Source organism: Dromaius novaehollandiae, chromosome 1, assembly GCF_036370855.1.
Source record: "Dromaius novaehollandiae isolate bDroNov1 chromosome 1, bDroNov1.hap1, whole genome shotgun sequence".
Taxonomy (NCBI): Eukaryota; Metazoa; Chordata; class Aves; order Casuariiformes; family Dromaiidae; genus Dromaius; species Dromaius novaehollandiae.
This window is the reverse complement of record NC_088098.1, coordinates 128,487,781-128,511,781: the sequence shown is the minus strand read 5'-3', so window position 1 is coordinate 128,511,781 and position 24,001 is coordinate 128,487,781. Positions and strand designations below refer to the sequence as shown.

At 36.3% G+C, this 24,001-nt stretch overlaps 1 protein-coding gene across 9 annotated transcripts in view; it reads right to left on the bottom strand.

Moving 5' to 3' along the window:
• Window positions 1-24,001, bottom strand: part of DMD (dystrophin) — a 1,316,184-nt gene that overhangs the window by 441,622 nt on the left and 850,561 nt on the right. For all 9 annotated transcript variants that reach the window (XM_026096811.2, XM_064497835.1, XM_064497804.1 and 6 more), the window contains one exon: window positions 12,389-12,564. In XM_026096811.2, coding sequence (XP_025952596.2) covers window positions 12,389-12,564 — 176 coding nt within the window. The remainder of the gene's footprint in view (window positions 1-12,388; window positions 12,565-24,001) is intronic.

Sequence of the window (24,001 nt, the reverse complement as noted above, 5' to 3'; positions counted from 1 at the left end):
AGATCTAGACTTATTATTGCCAAAGACAAGACGCACATTGTCAGAAGTGGACTCTGGATTTCAACATAAGCTGTATCTTTTTTTCCTGCGGAAAAAAATTCTTGCCAATATTTCCATGTGCTTTAAGAAGCCAACACAATCAAATTTTAAACATATTGCTGTCTTCAAAAACAGCTCCATGTTATGATTTCACATGCTCTAACTGCAGAAGAGATAATATCTGTTTTAAAATGAAGTATGTGAGATTACTATATAAAAATGCTATAATAAAACTGCTGATTGACAAGACCCTTTATTTAATTGCATTGAATTTCATCATGTAAGCTACTATTGTATTTTTCACTTTTTACTATTGTATTTTATGCTTTTTTAAAATTTTGCAATTTAGTAGAAAGAGTAATTATTTGATCAGCTGGGTAACTGAATGTAACCCATTTTAAATTAATGTTTGGCCACAGTCTTCTGGCCAATGGCAGCTAATTTTTCACAAAAGTGACATTCATTTGCTATGGGAAAGGAAGAAGAAAGCCTGCTGGATGGAGCTGCTTATCAATTAAGCAATCAGCTAGATGTAGTGATGGGAAATGGAATTAAGCTAGCAAGATGTCAAAGAAGAGGAACAATGAAGGTAAGATTCCATGATCTACAATATTAAAACCACACCTATGCACACAGACCTAAAGTTCAGAGTGATCTATAGGAAAGGTATGATTGTGATACTTCTAGAAATAGGAACTAATGCTATTTAGTAGCATAAACTGTTTAGTCAAGAAATCTACTGCAGAACAACTGGAACTGTGGATGCAGTAGAGCCACAAGCAAAGCTGATGCGATATGGTGCGATGTAGCTGAGACTGCAATCGAAAACTAAATTTTTTTGTTTGTTCTTCTGAGCTTTGCCAGCACTGGTACCTTTGTAACAGACTGCACCAGGGTGACTCCATGTTTTACCTATGTTCATATGGTTTTGTTATATATTTTATTATATATTTAAACATTTATTATGTATATATGTATACTACATAAAATAAGTAGTTGTCTGACCTATGCTCAAGCCTGTTATTTAACAAGCACAGACAAAAATATACAATGCTTATTGCAATCACTACACCTGAAAACTGAAATAGGCCATTTTTTTCTTAACTGAAAGATTTAGACTTCTTTAAAATTGCCAAAGTCAAGACCCACATTGACGTGAGTGGACTCTGGATTTCAGCATAAGCTGTACTAACATGAACTTACACGAACATTACAAGAACTTACATGTACCTGATGGAAGTGGTTGAAGCCTGCCTGGTGAGTGGCAGGGTGCAGCGTTCAGGACCAAAGGCACGAGCAGACACTCCGACAAGCAGGACAAAACTGGAGAGAGGAGGAAGGGAGGACCCAACACCAACCTGGTTGCCTTCCCCTCCAGACCCAGGGTCTGCCAAGCCCCTGTTCTGCCCTGCCTAAGGGAGGCCACACCACCACCGGCCAGTACAGGGGAACCAGCTGGACCAAACAGAAGTACAGCGGTGTTTGTAACAGAAAAAAATGTGCGTTTATCAGTGCGCACTGCCACTCTGACTCACTTTCCCTCACACCCCAGTACTGCCTCCTGCACAGACCACCTTCGATCCTCTATAATAATGCACAGACGTCTTAGTGCTATTCATTACTTGCAGCAGTCCTGCCCTTCCACTGACTGCCCTCCTAATAGGCAGTTATTGGCTCTCTGTTGTATTAAGACAGATGGGGATAATTAGGCAAATCATTCAAGCTGTCTCATTCACAGTAGGATAAAACTATTTTATGGTTTCCTCATAGGAACGGCTTTACATACTTTATGGCTTGTTACTATGGCCCTGATGTATGAAACTAATTGTAGGGATAATCATTAGATATTTTAAAAGATCAGCAAGTGTCTAATACTAGGATAAAGAAATTATTCGGAGGACCACATTAGCTTGGAAATTAACAAAAATGGTAATAAAATATGCCAATGGTGAAATAATCCACCCAAAAATAAAAATCTATTCATCAACACGGCATATACTAAAAAAAGTCAGCTTTCCCTCAGTGTCTCCTCATGCCTGCATCCACAATGACCACTTCTAGAACTGAGAAAATAAAACTTCTGTGCTTGTTTAACACTAGAGAAAAACTAACCTGCATAAAGGCCCTGGCATCAGGAGCATCAGTGCATTTGCCACCAGCTTCCCCTACACCTCTGACACACTGCCTGTCCCTGCCTGGCAGCTCTCAGCTCTTGTCCTTATGACATCAGCGCTCAACTCCTGCCATTATTACATAATCGTTGTTACATAATTGTTGTTATGTGATGCAATCTGTATGTTTCCAAAGCACTTTAAAGCTGGAAAACATCACGTGAGAGGTCTCTATCAAAATGGTTCCTAATTAAGAAGCTAATTTCTGCTGACGATAAAGCCAGTATGAATGTGACACTGACTCTCAATATACTTCACACAGGTTGAATAGATATAGGTAAAAACACCTGGCAAATGCTATTCTGGATGGCAAAGGCCAACTTTCACTCTGTAAGATGACTCACCATCTTATCCAACAGAAAGTATACGTCTTCAATACACAAAGGTCAATATTCCTGACTAAGCTTAAGAGCATGAAAATAATGTTTTAAAAATTAAATTAATATTTTAACTTAAATCCTTGGTCAATTTCTGCTGCTCTATACAGAAGTTCTAGATCAAGTCCATGCTTTAGATCCAGAATGGAATGGACTTCTAAATAAGGAAACAGATTAATTTGTTTAACACAGTATATCCTAATTTTTTCTAGACATAGGTGCCAACTTCTGTGCTTTTTTAAGCTTGTAAACAAATTACTCCGCAGTAACTGCTTAGAGATTAAACAAACAACCCACAACATTTTGGTGCCAAAATGTCTTTAGGAAAAAATGATAAGATATTCACTGAAAAAAGAACAAAATTCTCCAAAAACTATGTATATCTTTATACATATATATACACATACATAAATACAGGCATACATATATCTACATATACTTTCATTTATACGAACAAATACACAAAGAAGTGAAAGCCATAAAAGGCAAAAGAAACCAATCAAAAGCCCTACTTTCCTGGTTATGTCCTAAATTTTCTTATGGAAACCTGCATCACTATGTTCTAAGTATCACTCTGTTTGCCCAGGATGTCTGGAAATATGCAAGCCACACTCTTGATGAAAAGTCCTGATGCTGCTGGACTCAACTATTTCTTGTACATATGTACTACAGCTCTGGATCTCTTATGAAGTACTGCTATGCAGTCAGAAATCCTGGACATCCCTGCTGCATGTGGATGTACTTACTGCAGTTGTATAGAAGGGGAGGAAAATGTCCAAGGCTTGTTTACAGCATCAGATTTACTACAGTGGTCATCACAAGGGAGCGTATATGCACTTGAGAATTCAAATGCTTTCAGCAAATATTTGCTCTGCATGTTCTCCTCAGGTTCAGTATTTCCTGGAAATGTCTTTCTAACTGCATATACTCCAACAGTGGATGGACAATAAAACATGGTAATCCTAAACACAGGTCTTGAGACAAAATCCTTTATTGTACTACGTGATTTTTTTGTTGTGTACCATCTACTAATCCTTTGGCTGCTTGGTCTGGTAGATGTACACCCAAACTGATTAACAATGCTCCAGTCAGGAGGTACAGACTACAGGCTTTTGCTTTGAAAGGTTTGGATGAGTGAAGTTGTCATGGTGTTACTGTTTACTCACAATTCTAGGCAACACAAGCTTAAACAATAATTCAGACTTTGCATATAAGAAAGCTTGTTTACAGCAAAACATAAGATCATTTACCTAGAAACAGACTACTCATATACCACGTTACTGCGTAAAGAGTGTAAAATCTCAAAAGTATTTGGAGATTGAGGTAATACTAAACATTCGAATAAGGGTTTCAAAATCCAGGCCAGAATGCTCTCCTCAAGCCAAAACAGGTTATCTGAACCCAGCTAAAAGGTTTATTTATGTGAACCTGAGTTAGATGATAATCTATGCTGAGATATGAGAGAACTGGACCTATAAGGAGGAAGAAAAACTATCTCCCTGTAATCTTGAAAGCATAAGGATAAGTTCACATCTTTTTGAGCCAGCTTCCTGAGTTATTACCCCCTGCCCTGATTACATGGAAGTCTGGGAATCACTTAGCCAGACTTACACTGTAATTCATGCAATAAAACCACTGTTCCTAAACCAGATTCTCCTGAACATAAGCTGTCAGCAGCAGCTTTATTTTTTGGTTTTCTACCAGTTATTCTCATTTGTAAAGTGCATAGCTCCATGGAGGCACTATGTGATGATACCCCTAGAGATAAAACCAAGCAAGATAAAATCTTAAATATGTTAATTCTGGCACCGAAAAACAGGATGTTCAATTCAAGCCTCTGGAGAGCAAAATTATTGGGCTATGTAGCTTTTTGAAAGAGAAACCGAAAAGATTTCATGTCTCTTAGCACAGATAGCAGTTGGCAAGACTCTTTTTTCATCTTAAGTACATTGTCAGTTTTACCACCCTTACGAATTCTACTGCAACCCTTGAAACGTTTAAAACTTTTCTTAATCATGAAGCAAAGATTACTGTTTTTACTTTGATGACTAATTCAAATGTTGATCAGTAGGATTCAGTTTTATTATCTGAGTAATCTGGATGTTTTCAACCTCAGGCTTTTCAAGAATTCTTTCAGAAATGCTTACTTTATGTATATGTGCACAGAGTGCTTGCAGAATTCAGACAAAAAAAATGTTCCATAAAGCTTTGTTTCTCTACCCTAGTCATGAACAGTATGCAGGCGAGTAATTAAAAGGTCCACTGTAATTAATGTAAGCTGCAGGTGCACTTCACAATTTACTTTACAATTTGCCCTTAGCCTGCTAGACCACCACTTCCATCATAAATAACACATTGCATGACAAGTATCATATTATGCAAACCACAAAAATAAACCACTCTCTATATTAGCTGATCCAGTTAATCACATACAAAGTTTTAATTTGATGAATGCATGCACCTTTAGAACAAGCTGATTTCTATCGCCATAATTACATTTGGAGCAACGGATACATGTAATTTCTAACTGTTTAAATTCATGATGGCAATGACAAATTAACAGTAAGTATTTATGAATGGAACATGGACTTCCAAATCTGAGCCCAAGCAAGCAGGAATAAGGAGTATGAACCATCAATTGAGCCAGACATGGACAGTACAGCTCTTGAGAAAGCAGCTGGGAGCACATCTTGCTGGAGGTGCCTTTTAAGCAGATGACTACAGAACTAGATGTAATTTCAGCAGTCGTTCCTATGGAACCAGGCAGATCCATCTCCTGCACAGACCTGCATGCTGTTACGTTATTACTACCTTTTCCTTTTAAGCTGCACCTAAGATCCCAAAGAGCTTTTAATCTCTCAGTTAACAGTTTCTCAATTAGCAAATGACTTCGTTCATTAACCCTGAAATGTGGCCCATCATGGGTGATGGAAAATTCTCAAACTATAGCAGAGAAGTACAGAATTTCACATGTAACAGAAAATTCAAGGATTTTTAGATAAAAAGAATTAGTATTTGAACTAGCAGTTAGCCAAAGCTCTATTTTTGCAGAAAGAAATAACAAAGCACTTTTTTGCATTCGCAGTGATCGCATAACTACACTGCACAGGACTGGAGTTTTAAAATTCACCTGTAACAGCAGCTGCAGATATAAAGCATCCTCTTTCATCATATTGAGAAAGTAGTTGAGAGTCAACTCAAGTGGAAAAGTTTTACTTACTAAATCACCTGTCCAGCTTTTGTAATGTTCCAGTGTCCTCAGTATTCACCCTCTGTCAAGGAAGAGTTGCTCTCTACAATACATTTTCTACTGCTTCAACTAATTGTATTCTTAATGGGGACATTACCACCACTTCAAGTGGGATAATATTTGCTAAGCTAATTCATTATTCCTAGGAAAGTCTCCTCTTTCATCTTTTCTTCTACCATATCCTCCTCTACCTCCAAGTATCATATCCAAATTTATCCTTTCTTAAATTATGTCTCTTATATCTAAATCCTAGTAAGTTGTTACTGTGAACCGCAGACTTATTCTAGTCATGGTTTTATTGGACCTCTAGAAAAAAAAATTTCTACTTAATGGCCATATTTGCACATATAGTACAAAATTACACTGTTTTTTACTGCTGTTTTATGTTTTTGAAACTCCTTGCCCTGTCAGTCTTCTTCCATGTGACTGTTATTCTCAGGAATGTTACCTTCTGTTTTCCATATTAAAATACTGCAGCTTTCTGTTTGTATTTCTAAGTTCATTAGAGTCCCTTGGTCAACTATTCTGACTGCACAGCTAAGATGTTTATATGAATTTTATATACATTATATTCTTTGAAGCTCATGTATTAATATTAGGTATTCAATATGAAGTATTTAATTAAAGGAAGTAAAGGAATTAGTTTTCTTAATAGAATTTTGTATTTATGATACTTCTAAGGTTAGGGATTAGTTTTCCTAACAGTATTAAAATTGAATGAGTACCAAATTCTTATGGTAGTCCATCAAATACACTAGATGCATTGATTGTTAGTTATAATGGTTAGCTATTATTTATATAAATATTATTGGCCTTTTTCAAGTAAGCTCATATTTTCAATTACAGTTTCTAGAAACAGTATGAAGTGCACACTGCAGCTCATGTATTTTCTCCATTGTCAATAATATGATACCAATACCATAGCAACCGGTAGATTGTTTGGGAAACGCACTGGATGCTTACAGTTTTAACCACACACAACTGATGCTGGACTCGTGCCTCAGTACCCTGAAAAGCCAGAAGCAGGCATATCACTGCTGCTTGTGCTTGCGAGGTCACTTGTGCCTCAGGCCCTGATAGGCCAGAAGTAGGCGCGTGGGTTCAGTGCCGATTGTGAGGTCACTTCTGCCTCCGCACCTGATAGGGCAGAAGCACGGGCACAGCGTTGATGCTAATTATGAGGTGACTTCTGCCTCAGTACTTGATAGGCCAGTAGCACATGTGGCTTCAATGCTTATTATGTGGTCACTTGTGGCTTCCTGCCTGTTTGGCCAGCAGGAGATACATGTCTGCTGTTCATGCCTGGGAGGCCACTCGTGCCCTCAGTTCCTGATACACCACTAGCAGGTCCATGGCTCCTGTTGGTGCCTGTGGAGTCACTTCTGCTTTACAACGTACAGGCCAACAGCAGGCATGCGGCTTTGATGCATACTGTGAGGGCACTTCTGCCCAGTTCCTGGGAGGCTACGTGTGGGCACCTTGCTGCTCTTTGTGCTTGTGAGATCTCTTTTGCCTCAGTAATGATAGCCCAGGCAGCAGGCCCATAGCTTCGAAGCTGATTGTGAGGCTGGACTTATTTGAGAGGTATCAGCTGGAGACAGAAAATATGCAATCACAGAAGTAGGGCAGACTTGCACTTGCTTGTGACTCATCTTCTCCTTTGCACCTCCAGTAATATTTCCATGCTGTGGTTTCAAGGCTTTTCTGGAGGGGTGGTGGTGGGGTTTTTAATACAGGCAGCTGTTGATTTTGTATATATGGTATTTCTAAGATGAGGGATTAATTTCTCCAATGTTCCTTGGTGCATTTAGTAAGTGTTACCGAGAATTTAAGATGCCACCAAAAAAGTAAATGACAATTTAAAGAAAATATTTACTAAGAGAGAAAGAATTTTCTTTTTCTAAAGAACAAGCAAATGTGTTTCATTTGGGTAATGACCTTTAAACAAAATAATTAAAAAGCAAAATATCACAGAAACATTAGAGAAGCCAAGTGTGAATACTGAACAGTAACAAGTTTAGCTACAACACTACAGGTAATCACAGTGCAGGTTTATACCACAGTGATTCTTTTCTAACAAATTACTGTAAGAAATCTGTACATACTCATTACTGTATGTTTGCAGAACAGTCAAAGTAAATTCAATACATAACTATTATGTTGGAAAGAAAAAGATATTTATTAATTGTTATGAAACCTCTTCATCTCTAGGCCAGCTTTTAAGCTGCAATGAGAAATTAATAACAGCCTTCAAAATACTGAGTTTTCAGGTGGAAGAAACCAGTCAGTGCTAGCTAGTATGTTGTGGCAAAAAAGAGCACTTTCATGAATGTAAAGTATGAAAAATATATAAAAGTATATTTACTTTATAGCAAATATTTTAGATTTGGAATGGAAGGTTTGTGCTTTTATATTTAGAGAAAAATTACATATATATATATTCAAAAGTATTCTGGTAAACAGCCTTTGTTCTGTCATTCTTTCCATAATAATTATTTCAAACTGACTTGAACAGAGATCTGAATAGACAGTCTGCAGGTTGAAGCTCATTAGAAGTGCAAATATATTTCCAGCTAAAATAATGAAAAATTCTCTTCCATTCAACAGAATCTGATTTTAAAAAAGTGAGAATGTGATGAATAAAACCTACCTACCTGAAACAGCTAAGAAATCTAATTTCTGGGCATACGTTGCCAAAAATTACAGAAGAAAATTTTCAACAAAGAAAAAACATAGCAAAGTCAGCAAGCAAATCTCCACACCATCATTACACAAGTCTGTCAAACACTCATTTATGAACTTCACCTTATGATCATATGAAGCATATGAGCTTCACCCTATTAAAGCTCATATGTGAGATGTTGCTCCTCATCCTGATACAAGATCCCTTGACTAGCTCTGCCTGGCACACGAGGTCTTGCTGTGCGAGTGAAGGTGCAGTGCCACGCTGCAGCCACAGCCCCAGAGGCTGTCCCCACGCTGGCACCTGAGAGCCAACAAGCACCCTGATGGCAAGGCGCTGCCGCCTCAAACTATCTGAAACTTCAGTGTCCCTATGGCATGACTCAGCACACATGTGCACAGCATAATGTGGCCTGTGGCATGCGGTCTTGAACAACATGGAACAAAAAGGCTGAAAGATCTTCTGATGGTGCAGTTTGTAAGATTTTGTAGTCAAAATGATTTCTGGAGTATTAAGGTGAAGAAACAGGAGTAATCGTTTCCCCCCTTTTCCCTGGAGTTAGTAGCAGTTCATTGAAAGTGCCATTGTGTCTTCCCCCAGTCTACAAACTCTCCTTTTTTTTTTTTTTTTGAGTAATACTATTTTACCGAGTAAAAACTCAAACTTCTCCAAAATATGCCGCTTACAACAAAGTGCCTAAAAAATTCAATTAAATTCCAAATTTGTTAACTATCAGTGGATCAGTCTTTCAATCAAGTTTGCCCGTCTTCAACAGCCTGGTCTATTCCAAAGTTTGCAGTAAGATAAAAGCTTTAGATGTGCTAAAATTACATTCTCATCTAATTCTTTGCTGGATGGATGAAACATTAAACACTGAATTCAAACTTCTACAGCCTTGAAACTCTGGTGAAGGCAACTGAAAGATAACATCCTACACCACCGTAACTCAAACATAACCTCTAGATCTTCAGCACCAAAGAAAGGAGATTCAAACAGCCAACCTGAAGACTGTGCTTTGCCTGGGCTCAGCATCAGTCTGCAAAACTTAAAACCTTCTTTTTATTGAAGAGCAGCATAGGTGCCTCACAGTGTTCTGAAATTGGTTTGTGGGATTTTTGGTCTGTTTTTAATTAAGTCCTACTTTGATAGTCCAAATTATCCGCATTCATTAAATCTGCCAGACTGCTACTAAGATTAACAACATCAGTGTGTAGTGGATCTGCAAACAGTTTCAGTTATTTATAGAATTCTATGTTGTTAATCAGCTTTAGAGTTTTTATTACATAGATTGTTTAATATTTATTTAAAATTTTTAATGGGAAATGGATGAACATGCTGAAACTCTCAGAATTATATTGTCTTCCTTTTTCAAGTCAACCAGCTACAGGGTTCATGATGTTTGCAGGAAATATTTTGAATTTAGTGTTCTTTATCAATGCAGTGATAATATTATGTTCTCACACAGAATAAGGAATAGACTACTTAAGAGTGCATCCTCAGCAGAACTGAAGAAAGCAATCTGTAGAATTATTTTCTCCCTAGGTACATAATCAGAACATGAAAAATGTCTGAGTGTGGCAGGAAATCTAGCCCACTCATTTGCCTCCAACAGTGCTAATACGAGATGTATTTAAGAACTGGCCACTTTCTTCAGACCATTCACCTCATACTCCCACAGAATCCACAATCGCTAGACCAAGGATGTTAAGAGGGCTGAGTTACAATACCTTCCTCCACAGCCCTTTGTGGTCAGCGAAGCCCAAACATCCAGTAACCACAGTGTAAAAAAAGTACTTTTAAAGTTGGTTTTACAATCTCCTATAGTTCCAACAAGTAGCCTTTAATTCGGGTATTGAGAAATCTGGTGAATAACAATTCCACGTTCAGCAATTCCACCACTTTCACGATTTTGTAAACCTTGGTCATATCCTTCCTCAGACTTCTCATCTCCGAAAGAAAGTTTATTTCCTTCAAAAATCCCATCTGTGCAGCTGAAAAGATGAGGGAGGGAAGAAAAAGCAGGTACTGGGATCTCATCTCAGGCAGCACCTAACATAAGAATAGATCCTTTTTCTGGATCTGGGAGTAGAACGTGTCCCTGGGTCCCACAGCTCTGACATAGCCAAGACCAGACAATAAAAGAAATATAAACTCCTCAGTTCGGGCACATACGGGTCTCACTACAATACATCACAGGCATTTCTATTAGTTTAATACAGCACTATCTGTATTCACTTTATAGCAATGCATTTTTCATGCAGAGTTCCCTAACCTACGTCTCTAGGTTACTCTACTGAAAATTACCCAAGCTCTCATTCTGGAGGAAAACAAACAAACCAGCCATCAAACCAAACAAGCCAAAAGGAAGAACTGTGTATGAGTGTTTATTTAAGATTCTTCATCTACGGAATCTAACTGAATTATTCCCATTTAACAGATCCTACGCTTCCTTAAAATAGAGAATTCCACATACTGCTAATACTACACTGAGCCAAAATAGCATGCAGATACATGTTTCTGTTGATAAATGAAGGTAAGTACAACACTGATGTTGACCAAAACTGGGACAGATTTCATATTCTCAGACAAAGCTCAACCACCAATCTTTCTCCTACGTGTTGCTGCAGCAGCTTACAGGACTATTAAAATGATGTGTTATTGTTTTCTAAGTATTAGCACTAACGTAAGAAGCTAAGGCTTGGAAACACAGATGGGTTTGGATTGTACAAAAGAACAGCTTTTAGTGTGATAAATAAAGGCCAAGGTCTCCCTTGTGTAACAAGCAATACTACCACCCACACCTGGAAATGCAGCAGAAAAACATTCAAAGCCACTGCTGTAGCTTCTGATCACTGTAGCTTACTTGCTGCATCTTCTTATTTTAACACGCTCCAAGTGAAAGTTTAATGATGATTAAACTCAACAATAACTTTTCAGGACGCTGCCCTACCACTCTGGCAAACATTTTCACAGCTTTTGCCTCCACAGTTCTAAACTAAAAAAATGGCAGGCATTTAATGTCACATTGAGAAATCTGAAGTAACAAAACTGTGGCACCCTACTCTCACACTCGTTAATGTACCTCTATAAAGGATATTGTTTTTTTAAAAACCATGCACGAAGAAAGCTTTGCCAGTGACTATACTTTAAAACAGAATGTCAGGTCAACTTAGACCTCACAACTAGTTTTAGAAAACAGACTTTTATAAAATGTAATATAAAAAGCCACAAAAATATTTCATTTTTTTCTACTGAAAATTCTCTTTTTAAAGGAATCAAGCCATTCCTGTATTATTTGTAGCTCAAATGCTGTAGTTTTCTGTGGCTGCAAGAGAAAAGCAGGTTGATCTGAAAGTGATTATAAATAACATTGCATTAACTAATCCATTCTTTTCATCCAACTTGAATGAAATGCAGATGTTAAGAGCATCAATATGAGAAGTGAACTAGATTACAATTAATTGTATCAATTAGCTAAGGTATTGTTAATACCACAGATGCATATTCTAATGACATATTATCAAATAGGAAGTTATTTTAAAATGCTAAATGAACTGTAAATTATCTAAATGGAGCTCCAATCTGTTCTATTTTTATCAAGAAATAATGTACGCCTGTTTATCTTTTAAATATTAGTAGTGGAATTATAAAAATACAGCATATGGAAGGGAGTGGTAGTCATGGACAGAAATAGGTAGAAAAGAATTAAACAGATGATTGAGGAAGTGAAATTTAATTACTGATAATTCATTATGAATATTTTTAAAAACTGCAGCAGTTAAAGGAGTTCCTTTTAATCTTTCAGTCAGAAGCAAATCTAAGAGAACCAAAAATAATTTCAGAATATTTTTGCTCTCTCTTAACCTACCTCTTTTTTTTCTCTACCAGCTGTCTGCAAAGCTCCTGCCACCGGGTATTCAAGCTTTCCAGTTGTTCCTTCAGCACACTAGCATCTGCTGTTGATGACTGCTCAATAATCTCTTCACCAGTTACATTCAGTGTTTTGACAACAGTTTGCTGTCGCCCAATACCATTCTGAAGTTCCTGCAAAATACCCAATGCATACACATATTAATAAAAAATGCCAAGCATGAAACAAAATGCTTCATCACATACTGGCCAGATGGAAGGAGGTGAAAGTTCTTGCTCTCCTCTGAATTCCAAATGCATAAATCCCAAGGCAAATAGACAGAAAGACATACTTCACATTTTTATAGCAAGTACCTTTCAGTGCATCTCTACAGCTTTTTTTTCCCTCTATTCTTGTCTGCTAGAGATCATTACAATAAAATTCTGCAGACAGATTAGTAAAAAACCTTGTGAACAAATTTACTTCTGCGCCATGCTTAATAGCTTATGAGGTATTGTAAAATTTGCAACTGCGGTGTTTGGAGTTCCTACTAGCTATAAATATAAATAAGTGATGTCAAGAAAACACAGACTGTTCGAAGTACTTTTCCAGATTCCTTTACAGAATACACTTGTCTCCAGTTGTGAGAAGCTTGATAATCCATTCCCTTTAGCTTTGGGAAACTGAACTTCTAAGGATAAGTATTACTTACATTGTTTCTACTTACACAATATGAAAAGTAGAACTACAAAAAGATACCAAGATGGACCATTAATTTTTACTAAATACATTACAATACATTTTCTACACCTTTTATCATTAAAACACTATCATGCAGGTTGTTCCCTTAATTCACTTTTAAAAACAACACAGCTCTGAATCTGTAGCTTAGAATTGAACACTGTATACCTGTTCAAAAAAAGTTCACATTCACAAATAAGGATAGCAATCATCTCATATTCTTAGTAGTCAGTAGAGCATGAGTAACTTTTTCCTTGTATATTCCTTAACGTGTACAAGCAGGGAAGTGTAAAATCATTTTCAACAGTTTACTGCTAAAATAAGCACAAACTGAAATAACTTCAACAATCTGCACTCTGGGATTCATATTCTTGATATGTTTCAGAATCTCAGGAAGTGTAGGAATCCTATCTACATACAAGAGCTTTCAAGTAAAAAGCTGAATCTTTTTATCATCTTTTTTTCTGGAAGAAAACAATATTTTAGTATACTGTACTCTGGAACAACACTATATGCTTGTTTTCCATTCCTAAATATGTAATAAAAATTACTGGAGAAGTTAGTAAAACCATATATAAATATTAAACTAAATTTGCCTATGAACTGGTCCAAATTGGCAGAACACAGCTTTCCAGAAATGTAAAAGACAAACATAACAATGATTCTTGTATTTTTTATATAATCTGTCTCTTAAGCTCTTCAGGCAGGAGACCACGATTAAAGCTCACAAAGTAAACCACAGCAGAAGTTAACATGTTTTAACATGACCACACCTCAGCTGACTATTGCTAACTCATTAAACTGCTGAAACTCAGTTGCATGCCCTATCCCACTTTGGCACAAATTTTCAACAGCCAGCTTGAGCACCAAGGGCAGGACACCCTGGAGCGCAGGGATGAATGCTAGGCAGCCACTGACACATCAAACCACATTCGCGCACAGGAGTCACCACTGAGACTAAGCGTATTCTCATTATCCGTTCTGTTTGGTTTTGTTGCAATTCATTTACGTTGCTGTAAAAGAAAACTCTGTGAAAATTACCCTGGTCTGTGCTACCCCTCAGTAAAAATTATTATTCTATTTTTTCAAAACTATTTTCATATCCCATAGCGTCAGAATAAAAGAGCAGCCAAGTGACGAGTATAATGCTGCAGTAGTCTGCATACTGATTTATAGTCTAGGTGGTACCATGCTGGGAAAATCAGAATTAAATTTGGGGGTTCTCCAGTTTATATTTGTTACAGAGATATAGTACTGTGTCTTCAGCTATTCTTCACATGGTAGAATTCCACTGTGGAATTAAAAAACAATCAAGTAAAGTGAGAAAAAAATGTTAATTAACATTACTGGAGGCTTCTGAATTGGCCTTTGCCAGTGGATTAAATTTTGGATACAAGAATATAAATTATTCTTGTATCTTTCATTTTGCTTATGTGATATGATACCACAATCTAAAACCATGCATTTTTCTGTCTCTCTTTGCATAAATTCTCTGAAGCTCTAAATAACTGGATCAATAAAAGATCTCAAACATCTATGTGTGAATATTTGTGAATGCTTTACATTTTCCTTTGTATGACATTTTACGTAATTAAGTACAGGACTTTATTAGACATGAAACAAAATATCATGAACATATGATGCAAATGGTAAGACAGATCATTTGATAAATTTATTGAAACAGAAATCAGAAATTGGTTCTTGTTATGATTTGGAAGTCCTAAAAGACTTCATAATCAAGAAAGAACAAAATCGCTACACAGGAAAGGACAACTCCAGAAAAACAAAAAAAGGCCAAGTTCATTTCTTTAGAACAGATTTTAAACTTTTTGCCTGAAGAACATTGTAGCTCAGTGGAAATAAATATTACATAGCAGGACACCTTCATCTGCTATACTGGCGTATGTACAGTACCTGTTACCTACTTGTTGTTGACAACGTATGAAGGCAACTATCTGCTCCCGGCAGCAGCTCTCCTCTGCTGCTATGAACTATCTTGCACTTCCTTTAAAAAATAGCAACTTTTTTCAAAACAGTTATGGTCTTCCATCTTTAAATACAAATACCTGGTTATTGGTTTATTAGAGATCTTTCCAAATGATTTTTCTTTAACTTCAAATTACTGCTATATAGATTAATTATGATCAATAGTACTGTAATGACAAAAAATTACTAAAGCATTTAAAACATTACAAGCTTTCTAGTTCATGGCAGTTTCCATGGAACATGTGAACTTGAAATTCATTCACTTTTTTATTCATCTAAATCAAGTACATATTAACAGGCTTAGAGTGAAAAGAAAAAAGAAAGGCTCATCTTTGTTTCCTGTGCCCAGCTCCTTAGCACAGAAGACCTAAGGGCACAATTCCCTTCAAGTGGCTCTATGCGTATGAACTAATGACCAGCGGTAGCCTTACAATCTTAACTCTTTTTTTTAATAATTTTTAAGTAGAACAGCCAGTGGAGTTGAAATAAATATTTTTGTAGGTGAATGACAGACAGGGGAAGAAATTAAGCTCTCTTCTTGCACAGACGTTTTTCATTGATTGGAGGGAAGCATAGTTGCTACAGGAACAGTCACAAGGACACTAAATGAGATGGAAAAAGGTAGACTTCTCTAGATAAAATTCATAGCATGAAACTTAAGGTTCTCCTCTGGACCACTTTATGGAGGATCTTATTTATCTTCTAAGATTACCACATGGAAGGTTATAGAGATCAATCTGTTAATAGATGCATTCATAGAAGATGCCAGAAATTCAATTATATGAATAGCCACACACTACTTCTCCAAAGAACTCTTCTTTTTCATGATTTCATAGCATATGTGGAAATGCAATCAGATCTCAAAAAATAAAATATATTTCCCATTTATGAGGAATTGTCTAATCTACTTTCAATCTCAGGAATTCAGCTGACACTTTTGCATTGCCTTATGCCCCCGTATCAATCCATCCCATGCAATGCCTTCCTGTTTTAGTATGTTTTGATAGGATGAGGAGGATAGCACTTTTACATCAGAAAATCTTTTCTTTTGGATGCTATGCTATAGTCCAGTCACGTATCCTCAAAGATACTGCTGGCCCAAAGTGTCCCACTTTGCTTTGCCTGTGGAACATGTATGATTTTAAGACAGCACTGTAGCAGAAACTGCAAGATCTTCTAAGACCCAGGGACTCCTAAAAGCTTCTTACTTTTTTTTGATGTATCAGATTTTCTTGTCTTTCCATGGTAATGAGGATGCACATTAATGAAATAATACCTTTGGCTGTTTTGCAGGTATGTGATTTGCTATTAGGAATACCAGTACTGGTCAGGTAGTTTATCTAAATGCAAATAATCTATATCATTGTGAGGCTGAAAAGTTACTTGGTTTTGCAGTACACACCTCAGTTCGGGTAATGCCCAGCTTAAAGTGAATATCTAGTTTTTGTATGTATATATTATATTTCACATGGATTTTAATTCTAGAGCCTTTGCATTCTGCAGTAGAGAGCATTACACAAGTAAATCATAACAGTGAGATGTATATAGTCTGAGGAGAAATATATTACACAAAGTGGCTTATTTCCAGTGAACCACGTGAAATAATCGTGTTTTTGCATGCACCTATATGAATGTAAGATCCATACCACTTTTTGAAAAACTAACTGAGAACAAAAAGCTTCTACATCTATAATAGCAGGACTGTTTATTTGGACTAGTACAAACATAGACCAAGGCAGGGAAATTCTACTTCTCGTATACCAAAGCTTTTAAAACTAAAATTTGTAGAAACAAGAGGTGATCTTTTTCTAAAATGAGAGAAATAATCATCATGCAGTGTATTATTGTAAAACAAAATGCTAATTAAAAACCTCTCTGAATAATGTCATCTAGCTCTTTTTCTGAGTTCACAGCATCTTAAATTAGTTTCTCTCCCTCCCCAGCACACATGAAAAAATATATAACTGGCAGCTATTAAATGATTTCCACACTTATTTCAGTTGAGACAAAATTAACCAAGGGAATCTTCTGATTTATTCTGTGACATATTATGTAATAGGCCTTTCTTAAAAAGTGAAAGAAGAAAATAGCTCAGTGGCAAAGGTACTCAGGAACCACCCCTCAGAATCCCTCCTGCAGAAATAGGAACACTAGTTGCCTCAAAGGAGAAGTGTGAACTTCCATCAGATCAAGAGAGAATGCTTCTGGCCACCTGCATTTCAGATCACCAAAGAGAAGAGAATTTGACAGCTTTACCTGAGATTTACTCAGATTTTTTTTTCCCCCAAAGTGCTCTACATACTTGACACTTCACATGTTCAAGCTGAAGCACGTATGCTGATCAAGTTTGTCTAGATGCCATAGTTAAAGGAAAAAGCAGATTATTCTTCATAGGGGATACAGTGCAGCAATCCATGAAGACATTTAGCTTTTTAAAATGTATTTTGGGTAAAGCACACAAAAGCGATTTGAACTGCTTTGCTGAAATTCATGTTTTTACATACTCATTCCCAAGCTGTGACCACAAACACTTCTGGTCTAGGGTGCTTGGAAGAGAATTCATACAAGGGATTGCCTCTCTTGACCTTGCAGGATGTGGTGCTGCAGAAAGAATATTGACACTGAAGCTGCTTAATGCAGTTTCACTTGATATTTCACTCCTTCATACAGAAATGGCAACGCAAAAGGCCACATCGCCCTTTGGATTCATAGCATACTTACAAGGCTATCTCAGATACTTATACTTGCAATTACACTGTTTCTAATCGCTTCATGAATATAGTGAGCAAACACACTTAACTGGAAAAGATGAGATGTTTATATAATATTAAAAAAAAAAAAAAAAAACAGCCCAGGAAAGACTAGACCTCATCATATGTACACACAGAGCTAATCACAGTTTTGGATGGATGGGAGAAAGTATAGGCACTTTGTGTTTTCCAAACATTACACAGCAGAGTCTGATATTTACCTAGCATTATTTGCTACTAAGAAAAAAAGATGGTAATATAGGTCTTCCAAGCATAAGTAAATGGTAAATGACATTATTACAGTAAGGTTTAAATACCGTATCAGACTAAAAAGTGCAAAATCATAATATTAAAGGACTTCTACCTCTCGTATACATGCTTTTACACTTTGATAATGACCCCAAGTAATTTAGCGTGGTAACTTAAAACTGCCAAGACATTCATATGACACTCCTTTTATTCATAGGCATTCAATTAATTTCTGCTTATTTGCCAAGGATTAGCAAACCAATTTACATAAAATGAGAAAGTATTCACACTATTCCAGAAAACTTCAAAGTGGAATAGAAGCAAAAAATGAATATGGGGTAAACATGGGGCAAAAGCCTCACTGAAATCAACAGGGCTGTTCCTGCGGTAGCTGGGAACTTGGCCCATAATCTATTTGAAAACTCTGATCTAATCCACTACTGTTTTTCACGTCTGTTCTCACTTGTATTCTCTGGTCCTAGAAGCAACTCTTTAGTGATAAGACAAGAGCAGCTGCTTTACTATATTTTTGGATCACTCTGAAGAAAGGAAGTGAGAAAAATGAAGAAGTCAAAGAAAATTCCCAAGGAAATTTCCTAAGATGACATTTTCTGCATTACTTCCAACCTCCATGATGTATGTAGGGCATTAATCTCAATTGCACCTCCAAACATTCAGAGGTTTCTGCATCAATATTAATAGTTATGCTATGTGTAAAGCTGTACATGAGACAAATATGCATTATAGTGAATCACGATAAACAAATCGCAAGTGCTTGTGACAGAATCGACAAAGTTACTAGTAATACTGTCATGCTTTGGAAAATAATTTCTGATTACATCATATGTTGCTTTTCTCAGAAAACTAAAGGTCTAAGAGAACCTAAATCTACAGGCACAGTACCATCTTGGCAAGGGCTTTCAGTTCGTACCATAAATATGACATAGGAATCTCTTAAAAGAGAAAAAGAAAGTTATCACTAACATACATTTCTTTTTTTCCCCTTCTTTTACTTCCTTTCCCTGCTGCTTTTCCTTTCATTATTTCCACTTGAATTTTTCAGTATTTTTACTACTTACTGCCATTTTACTTCTTATTCTTTTTTTTTTTTCACCCTCTCCTAATCAGTCCTGTGGTGTGCCTGCCCCTCATTCCAGCCAAAGGTCAATAAAAGCTAAAGCAATGGAGTTCCTAGAGCCAGCCCTACTCACGGACTTGCTAAAGTTAACCAGAGGCATCTAGCATATAGCTAACCATAGGCAAGCGTGTTGTTTTCTGGGGTTACCATGCTTGTGCTTACGGACTTCTGTCCCTACAAGTTTGCTTTCATCATTATGCCACGATCTCTTTCCTCTCTAATCTCCTTTCCAGAATGCATTTAATTGTATGAAACCGCATCATTCAAGGAGCCAAAAGCTCAGCCTTTCTCCTGAGTGCAGATGGTCAATTTACGCCTTGAAGTCAGACTGTTAAAAGGACCCACAAAGACGCTCAGATTACTGACATCTAAGAGTTAGGCTGTACAAATTTCTACACAACTGCAGACACGGACTTTGGAGATGCTTGTATGTCTCAGGCTGCACGAGATGGATACCTAAAGATGCCTGGACTTTGTATGCAGTAGGCTGGTTCTTTGTGGATCACCTTGTAAAACATACGAATTTGAAATGCAGCAGTGTATCCCCATTGACTCAGTCTTAGTTTTTTACCTTAACTAACAGAGTGGACCTGAACGATACATTTATTTCATAATGATTCCTCAAAAAAATTTCATTCTCCCTTTAAAGACATGCCTGTGCCTTCTTCTGGGTTTAGACAGCTGACAGTAACCTTAATTTTGTCAAGAACAAACAATAAAACTAACAAAAACCTATTCTGTGCAATCCAAACCTACATCAAACAGTATTTTATACTGCATAATAAAATATACTTAGATAATTATAAAAGGTGGTGATAACTTAGTTTCATAGAAATTTTTAATTTGAAACATCAGAAGTTTGTTTGTTCTTTCAATCACCATTTAATAAACAGTTCAGGATCCACATTGTGATAATATTACTACACTTCTACTTATTCTGCAGAAATCAACATCATGAAATCAGTTATACTTTCCATTAATTTTGTCCAAAAAATTCCATTTAACCTTTTTGTAGGGAAAGAACAATAACGTATCTAATAAATTAAAGAATTTGCCACCCAATTTCACACAAAGTATGTTATACCACCATATACTTGTGCCATCTTTTCTTCTCAAGCCTTTTACAATGCTCCTAAGTGATAAATGACCAGGCAATATGACCAAAAAAAAAGAATTATTGGTTCAGACAGATTCCTGGTGCTACTTAAAATGGTAATAAAGAAGAATTGAGTGATTTGGAGTAAAACAATTTGATTGCTTAGACTCATTTCCCAAATTATGTAAATTAAGCAGACATTTTCATGGGTCAGAGGCCTTACCCACTTACCTAACTAGGCAGCAGAATGTCATGATTTCTCTTTATTTGTCATGCAAATCTGAAACCTCATTTCCTGTTGGCACTGAATGAAACAACATTTCACTGTTAAACTTAACCAGAAACCATTCTACTAGGAGTCTAACCAACACTTTCCTCTTTTTATTGTAGCAGACAAATGTGCTCAACAATAATTTATCGTTTTGAAAAGCCCCATAACGACATGATGAAATAACACAATCAAGGTTCTAATTTCTGTCAGAGGCGCTTGCTGGCACAATATTCTTTAATAAAAAATATCATATTGCCTTTCCTTAATTTAGGATAAGCTTCAGACCATAAAACCACATGAATGTACTACACACTGGTTTTAGAAATCTCTAGTCTTGAATTTGACATTAATGTCCTATTCTTCAGTCATTTACATAAATCTCTTTTCTGCCTTAAATTGTATAAAAGCATAAGGTTGGCACAAGAGTGTCTACACAGATGCAGCAATACAAATCAGAGAACTATGTAAACATTAGGTGGAAAACTATCCCCAGTACAATTTGCTAGCATTTGGTTACCACAATGTTGGCCAGCATTTTGTCAATGGATAATGAATTTATCCATTAACTATATGCACCTCTATTCAAGATTCTATTAAAAATAAGGAAGAAATTAATTTTCCAGGCAGTTAAATCATACCGATTTAATCTGGAGACACATTTTTGGCACTTTTATTAGGATTAAACTAACAACAAAAAGTGTATGTTGTTGTTCTAGTTATTTTGTTATAAGTAGCTATACAGAACATTCTTTGTTATTATGTGTGCATTATTATCTTTGTTATTATGTTATTATTATGAATTATTAAATGGAATTTAATAATTGGAAAATAATAACAGAAAGCGGGATAAATAGAAGAACTGGAGACAATGCTTGCTGAGGAGTTAAAGTGTTCTCTTCTTAACAGAAATTAAAAGAGTTATTATGGCTCAAATATCATTTTCACCTCTGTGGAAAGAATGGCATTTGAAAGAACCAACAAAAGGCTCTGGTCAAATTCTACCTGCAAAGCAGGACTGGGTCAGTCTTATCAGTTATCCTGTTTGTACATCAACCAGGCACGAGAAAGCAGAGGAAAAGAAAATTGCTGCAGCTCTCTTTTCTGAGCACAGGATAAATACCATAAAATAAGAGGAAAATCTCACTGTTGCTTTATTCGACTAAAATTGTTAATAGAATGATTTGTAGCGTAAGCAGTAGTTTATACAATGAGCCCAAAACATTTTATTATTTTATTATTATGAAAATATCAATTTTTGCTTGAGCTGGTACAGACAAACTGCTTAGTTGGACAGACTTAAGAAACTGCTATTCAGTCCTGCTTCACATATTTTGTCTATATTTTAAAGCTGTTCTATTAGAATATGCAAGGTGCAGCGCTACCCCAATGCATTGCTGACCACCCATGACTGCTATAGTATGCAAAGAAACGTGGGCATGATGCCACTCTGCAGTTGTGAACATTTAAACAAAATAAAGGAAAATGCACAATTCCCCAAACTCTCTGCTAAAACCTGCTAGTCAGAAAGAGTCGCAGATGTGTTTAGAAGTTTTAATTTCTTTCAGACTTTATCCCTTGACAGTTCATCTCCCTTCAAGAAACAATGACAAATCCGCTCTTCTTAAGACAAGGCATAACGGCTGCTATTCTTGTATTTTTCATACACAAGTTCTTTAGTCTAGCCTGCTGCCCTTCAAAACAACAGTAACCCACTATACTTTAATGTCTTAGTATCTTCTGACTTCAGCTCACTGAACCCCAGGTTGCTGTCACTGCTGCCTGCCCTGGTATCAGCTGGAACTCCAAACGTACCTCCAGTTCTTCTCACCAGTGCGTACTGAATTCTCCTTCATAATTAGCTCTTGAGAGGCAGCTAGTTCTTGTTACTATGAATTTCACTTGCACAGCAATCAGGGTTATGGAAGTATCAGGAAAGATTTTGTTTGATTCCTTGTTCACTGTAATAAAAATAAATTAACCTAAATTTGTCCTCCCCTAATGGAAGTTTCTCATACTTTTAAACCCACATGGGGTAAGAAAGTAAAGAGGAATTCAAGGCTTGTGAACTGAAATGTTCCCTAATACATACCTACTGCAACAAACCTAATTCAAAGACATTAATGAACTTTGTCTTAATTTCCTTGCTCTTTAAAGTGATCCAACTTAGACTTTGAAATTACCTGATAACTAGCTCTTGAAAATCTTCTGAATGTAATAGCTAAGCAACTAAGGTAGCTCAGTAACTAAGGTTATAAAAGCTCCTTTCTACCTCTGCCCCAAGACATTCAGAAAATCTCTGCATTACATTTTTTGTCTTTGTTTTTCCCTTTTCCTCGCCTGGACTAGAAGTTACAATACATTCTCTGAGCCTTAGAAGCTTTGGAAAAAAAAAAAAATTACTAGTTCAGACCAACACTGACTTTGGTGATTTAGTCATTTTATTAACAAATATTTAGATAAACAGCATTGTCTTCAAATGTTGACTTTTACAATCAAACTAATTGTTTATGATTTTAGAAAGATATTCATCACGGAACTGAAAAAATATTGGCATCGCCTTCCCATTATAGTCAGTGAGGCATAATTTAAAAACTGGGCCCTTTCCTTTAAACTTACATTTTACATTCCCCTTTAACATGACAAGAAATTGGGATGAAATTCATTTCAGTACTAAACTCTAAAGTACATGACTAGAGGTCTATTTTGTGTTTCTAATCCAAATTACAAAATCGCTACTTATTGGCATATTAATTCAATTTAATTTCAGAACTTATTGAGAAACATTGCAGGGAGAGAGGAGAGCTTTTTCTGCAAAAATTTTGTTGCTAATACATACTAACTATAATGCTTCAGGTTCAGTACAGAAAATTGAACTGCAAGCCCAAAAACCTACTCACTGAGTTTGGAGCACATGTCTATGCCACTCAAATATATGAGTTTCTATGGTGATGTAGCAGCAAAATGTAACAACAAGCCTCTAACAAGCAACTTCTCCATTTAGATTTACACATAATAGGACAAAGTTGGGCCAATTGCTTGACATGATACCATGCTTGATCTATAATTTTTTGGTGTTTACAATATTTAGATATTTGACCTGCTCTGCAAAGCTATAATTGAACAAGCAATGCAAAAGATAAGAAAAATTGTATCCCCTGTCTTCAATCTGTTTTAGCTATCACAAATCAAACTATTCATACAGCAGGCATTAGGATATTAAAAATCATAACATGGCCTAGTTTCTTCAAACATGACCTGTTCTTAAGTTTTCAAGGATATCAGCCATACTGGTGAAATTAGATACCTTAGTAACAGGCCATTTTTAGCTAAATAAGTGATTTAATTCCAACTCAATGTGAATATAATTCTTCATTTTTATACCATATTTAAATCATTTTGA